At 44.7% G+C, this 6,130-nt stretch overlaps 1 protein-coding gene across 1 annotated transcript in view; it reads right to left on the reverse strand.

Annotated features, from left to right (window-relative positions):
* rnf113a (ring finger protein 113A) overlaps positions 1-5,858 on the reverse strand; it is a 27,302-nt gene extending 21,444 nt beyond the window's left edge. The window contains exon 1 of the mRNA XM_043675360.1: positions 5,692-5,858. Coding sequence (XP_043531295.1) covers positions 5,692-5,803 — 112 coding nt within the window. The 5' untranslated portion in view covers positions 5,804-5,858. The remainder of the gene's footprint in view (positions 1-5,691) is intronic.
* Positions 5,859-6,130: the final 272 nt, after the last annotated feature.

The raw sequence follows: 6,130 nt of genomic DNA on the forward strand, positions 1-6,130 counted from the left end.
AGTTTTGCATTTCTTGTGGTTGCAGGGGAAGGTGCCGGGAGTGGAGATTGGATTGGTGGGGGGTGTGGACCTGACTAGGGAGTCGCGGAGGGAGTGGTCTTTCCGGAACGCTGATAGGGAAGGGGAGGGAAATATATCCCTGGTGGTGGGGTCTGTTTGGAGTTTCTGGGAGTTACTCAGGAGACACAGCAGAGATTCATCCTGTGGAAAAAACAGCACGATACAGGGAGGATGAGACAACCATGGCTGACCAGGGAAGTCAGGGATAGCATAAAAGCAAAAGAGAAAGCACATAACGTGGTGAAGGGCAGTGGGAAACCAGAGGATTGGGAAGCTCACAAAGACCAACAGAGGGCAACAAAAAAAACAAGGAGGGAGAAGATTAAAAAGGAGGATAAGCTAGCCAATAATATAAAGGAAGACTGTAAGAGTTTCTTTAGATATCTAAAGGGAAAAAGAGAAGCAAAAGTGGACATTGGACCGCTGGAAAATGACACTGGAGAGACAAGGAAATGGCTGAGGAACTGAATAATTACTTTGTGTCAGTTTTCATGGTGGAAAACACGAGTAATATCCCAAACATTCAAGAGAGTGAAGAGGCAGAGCTGAGTATGGTGGCTATCACCAATGAGAAGTGCTAGAAAAACTGAATGGCCTGGAGGTGGATAAATCATCTGGACCAGATGGACTAAGGGAGCTAGCTGAAGAGATAGTGGAGGCGTTGGTGGTGATCTTTCAGGAGTCGCTAGAGTCAGGGAGGGTCCCAGAGGGTTGGAAAATCACTAACGTGACACCCCTGTTTAAAACGGGAGTAAGGCAAAAGATGGAAAATTACAGATGATTAGCCTACTTTCGGTCACGGGTAAGATACTGGAATCCATTGTGACGGATGAGATTTCTGAATACTTGGAAGTGGATGGTAAAATAGGGCAAAGTCAGCATGGGTTCATCAAGGGGAGGTCATGCCTGACAAATCTGTGAGAATTCTTTGAGGAAGTAACAAGCACGTTAGACCAAGGAGAGCCAATGGATGTTATCTACCTGGACTTCAAGAAGACCTTTGATAAGACGCCGCAGAGGAGGCTACTGAGTAAGATAAGGGCCCATGGTGCTCGAGGCAAGGTGCTACCGTGGATAGAAGCCTGGCTGTCTGACAGAAAACAGACAGCGGGGGTAAAATGGTCCTTCTCAGGATGGCAGCCGGTGACAAGTGGTGTTCCGCAAGGCTTAGTGTTGGGAGAACCTTTCACTTTATACATTAATGATCTAGATAAAGGAACTGAGGGCATTCTGGCTAAGTTTGGGGACGATATAAAGATAGGTAGAGGGACAGGTAGATTGAGGAGGCGGGGAGGCTGTAGAGGGATTTGGACAGTTTAGGAGAGTGGGCAGATGGAGTACAATGTGGTAAGTGTGAGGTCATGCACTTTCGTAGGAAGAATAAAGGCATGGACTATTTTCTAGATGGGGAGAAAATTCAGAAGAGTGAAGTGCAAAGAGACTTGGGAGTTCTAGTCCGGGATTCTCTCAAGGTAAACTTGCAGGTTGAGTCAGTAGTTAGGAAGGCAAATGCAATGATGATGTGGAGGTGCCAATGTTCGACTGGGGTGGACAAAATTAAAGATCACACAACACCAGGTTATAGTTTCGAGAAAGTGTATAAGGTACAAGCAGGTAGGGAAAGAGTTAAGTTTGGGGTTGCTTGACAAAGGCTCAGCTAGCATGACTTTGACCAGACAAGAACTTGCAGTGAATAATGAGGTACTGGAGCCAAGCAAAGTAGTTTAACGAGGTGAAGACCATCCATTGTGTAATGCCACTTATGGGTCTGGGTGGGTTACTCTTCGGAGGGTCAGTGTGGACTGGTTGGGCTGGAGGGCCAACTGTAGGGAATCAAAATCAAAATCAAATCTATTACATAATGCCAGATGGTTTAATATTTACTGTTGACGCTCGCTGATTGTCACGGTTATCCAACAATTTAGATGTTGCCTTATTTGGATGCTGTTCCCTGTAAGTGACTATATAGCTCCTTAAAAATCTCCTGTTCGAGAGGACCAAGAACTCATGTCTTTGTGTACATGGGCGATCGCTGTCTCTCCATCGCTTGGAATAAAGGAAAAGAAGGTCGAGCTATACTGTGTCTCTGGGTGTTTGCTTTGACTGAAGCAGGGATATGGAAATGGGACGATAGTCCAACAGGTTTATTTGGAAGTACAAGTTTTCAGAGCACTCTGAAACTTCCAAATAAACCTGTTGAAATGCAATGATGGCATTTATCATAGAATCCCTACAGTGTGGAAAAAGGCCATTTGGCCCAACCCTCCAAAAAGTATCCCACCCAGACCCTTTCCACTACCCTATTACTCTACAATTACCCCTGACTAATGCACCTCACCTTCACATCCCTGAACAGTATGGGCAATTCAGCTTGGCTAACTCATCTTTGGACTGTGGAAGAAACCAGAGCACCCGGAGGAAACACACACAGACAGGGGGAAAATATGCAAACTCCACACAGACAGTTGCCTGAGGCTGGAATCGAATATAGATCCTGGTGCTGTCAGGCAGTAATGCTAACCACTGTGCCACCCCATTTATTTCGAGAGAACTTGAATATAAAAAGCAGCAATGTATTTCTGAGGCTCTATCAGGCTCTGATCAGACCATATTTGGAGCATTGTGTGCAGTTTTGGACCCCATATCTCAGGAAGTATGTACTGGCCCTGGATTGTGTTCAGAGGAGGTTCACGAGAATGGTCCCAGGAATGAAAAGCTTAACATGTGAGGAATATTTGAGGACTCTTGATACAACCTTCAATAAATTCTTGAACTACAAGAGAGTCAAGGTAAGAACAAGAATGTGAAGTTGCAGACACATCAGACCAGCCTTGTACAACGGTGATGTACATTGAAGGGGCCGAATGGCCTACACCTGCTTGCATGATTCACTGGTTTCACGCTTGAATAGCAAGCCTCCAACATTAACATATGAACAAGGAGCAGGAGGAGGCCATGTGGGCTCTTGAACATGAAAAAAATCACAGCTCATCTTTTTTTGGGCTACATTGACTGACAGTAGCACAAAACCACAAATTCGCACTCTCACCTACCTTGATAACCTTTCCCAGCTTTCCAAGAATCTGTCTAATTTTGCTTTAAAAATATTAAAAAGTTTCTTCCTGAAAAGATGTGGGAGTAGAGTTCCAAACATACTCAACCCTCAAAACAAGTTTGACTTCATCTCTCTTAATTCCAGTTTCTTCCATAAGAGGCAACATCCATTCCACATCCTCAAGATGCTCACAATCTTGTGCATTTCAATCAAGTTACCTCCAGAAAACCTTTCCTCATAAGAGAACCTCCCCAATTCCAGATATTAATCTGGTAAATCTCTCTAAATTGCTAACAATACATTTATAGAAGAGTAAGATACTGCGGATTCTGAAGATCAGAAATAAAAATAGAAAGTGCTTGACAAACCCAGCAAGTCTGGAGAAAAAAATAATTAGTATTTTTAGTCAATTATGACTCTTCTTCGCATTCCAAAACATTGCACAGAACTGGAACAGTTAATGGTGTTTCTCTCTCCTCAGATGCTGCCAGACCTGTTGAGTTTCTCCAGTATCTTCTATTTTTACACTACACACCGATTCCAAAATGACCTGCTGCTGGCTGAACACTAAGGATGATACACAGCCGATACTCAGAGAAGATTTCATTTCTCTTGTTGCTGTCTCCATCTTGCACTAAAGTATTGTCAGTGCTGAGCAAAAGCTCCAAGGATTCTGACCACACCGGATGTGAACACCTACTCTAAATTAAAGCAGCAGTGAATGTCTCACTAGAGATGAAATATAACTTTTATAACATGAAAAACTGGAATATGTGCCACTGTCAGTCAATGTCAGTGTATCCCAAAAAAAACATATTTATTTTGTTGTTTTGTCTTTCTGACGAGAAATAAATTCAAGGTATCGACGCTGTCAGAGAAATGCAATAGATTCCTTTGCACTATGAGAAGAGAAGTGAAATTTATTATTCCTCAGGCTCCTGACCAACATGTATCCCTCAGACAATCGAACAAAAGCATGGGAACTATAGATCTGTAAGCTAACATCTGTGGTGTATAAATTACTTGAGAAGATTCTGAGGGATGAGACATGCATACATTTGGAAAGACAGGGTTTGATTAGGAGTAGTCAGCATGGCTTTGTGAGTGACGATCATGCCTCACAAATTTGTTAGAGTTCTTTGATGAAGTAACCAAGAAGGTTGACGAGGGCAGAGCAGTAGACACAGTCTATATGGATTTCAGTAAGGCCTTTAATAAGGTTCCACACAGTAGGTTGCTCTGGAAGGTTAGATCGCATGGAATCCAGGGAGAGCTGGCAAACTGGATACAAAATTGGCTTAATGGTAGGAAGCAGAGGGTAATCATGGAAGAATGCTTTTCAGACTGGAGGTCTGTGACTGGTGGAGTGCCTCAGGGGTCGGTGCTGGGCCCGTTGCTGGTTGTTATCTACATCAATGATTTGGATGAGAATGTTCAAGGCATGGTTAGTAAGTTTGCAGATGACACTAAAACAGGTGGTATCATGGACAGTGAGGAAGGTTGTCAGAAATTGCAGGATGACCTTGATCAGCTGGGGAAGTGGGCTAAGAAATGGCAAACTGAGTTCAATATAAGTAAGTGGAATGAGCTGCCAGCAGAAGTAGTTGAGACAGGTACATTAACAACATTTAAAAAGCATTTGGACAAATACATGGATAGAAACATTTTAGAAGAACATGGGCCAAGTGCAGGGAAATGGGGTCAGTGTGGATGGACATTTTGGTCAGCATGGACCAATTTAGGCCAAAGGGCCTGTCTCCTTGCTGTAGGACTCTGTGATTCTCTAACGAAACAGTTTATCTGGTAATTTCAAAAAGCTGTTTGTTGTATCTTCCTGTGCACATGCCGCCTTCCTCTTCCCCACTGCCCCATGTTTCCTATCCTACAACAGTGACTGCAAGTAATTTATTGGCCTTGAAGCTCAAGGAGAACGGCTGCGGTTGTGCAAGGTGATCTTAAATGCAAACATGATTTGGAGATGCCGGTGTTGGACTGGGGTGTACAAAGTTAAATGCAAACACCTTTTCCTTCGTCAAAGATCTTTTTATCAACTCAATCTTCCTCATGAGGTGAAGGCTTGCAAATAAACCCAAGATGACGAGCAGTTTGCTGAATTTCACATCACCACATTACATTAGATTCCCTACAGGATGGAAACAGGCCCTTTGGCCCAACAAGTCCATACTGACCCTCCAAAGAGCCACTCCTCCACCCTGTATTTATCTCTGACTAATACACCTAACACTGTGGGCAATTTAGCACGGCCAATCCACCTGACCTGCACATCTTTGGATTGCATAGGTTTAGGGTGAGAGGGGATAGATATAAACGGGGCAATTTATCTCCAAAGAGAGTGGCCCGTGTGCGGGATGAACTTCCAGAGAAAGGGGAGGATGTGGATACAGTTACAACATTTGGACAGATTCATGAATGGGAGAAGTTTGCAGGGATATGGGCTGGTTTAGTTTGGGATGATGGTCAGTATGGGCTCGATGGGCCGAAAGGCCTGTCTCCGCGCTGTAATGGCGCCTGGCGGGAACTGCGCTTCACGTTAACCCCCGCGGCCCCGCCGGTACCTTTCTCACTGCCGCTCGCTCTCCGCTTCCTTCCTTTAAACTTCCTGCTGGATTTTTTAAAAAGGAAAGTACAGACCGGGGCCTCCGCCTCAGGCTGCCCGGGTTCCGCCATCTTAACAACGACACAACATCGGCGCCAAGCGGGACCACATTCCCCCGAGTGTGACGGCGGCACCAGGCGGCTCGGAGTGGAACTGCACACGGGGGGGCCCTGGCGGCTCGGAGCGGGACTGCAGGCGCTGCTTTCTGCCTTTCATATACAGTAATGGAGTACTGTAAATGGAATGATTGGATAGTTATTGTTCAGAAAGGGAGCCACTGGACCCATTGAGTATTTTTATCCAGTGCCAACCTCCTGCCTTTTCGCCATATTCATTGTTTAAACTTAAATTCTAAAACTCTCTTGAATGCCAAGTTGAAGTTGCTGTCTTTGGGACAT

This window comes from Chiloscyllium plagiosum, chromosome 33, assembly GCF_004010195.1.
Source record: "Chiloscyllium plagiosum isolate BGI_BamShark_2017 chromosome 33, ASM401019v2, whole genome shotgun sequence".
NCBI lineage: Eukaryota > Metazoa > Chordata > Chondrichthyes > Orectolobiformes > Hemiscylliidae > Chiloscyllium > Chiloscyllium plagiosum.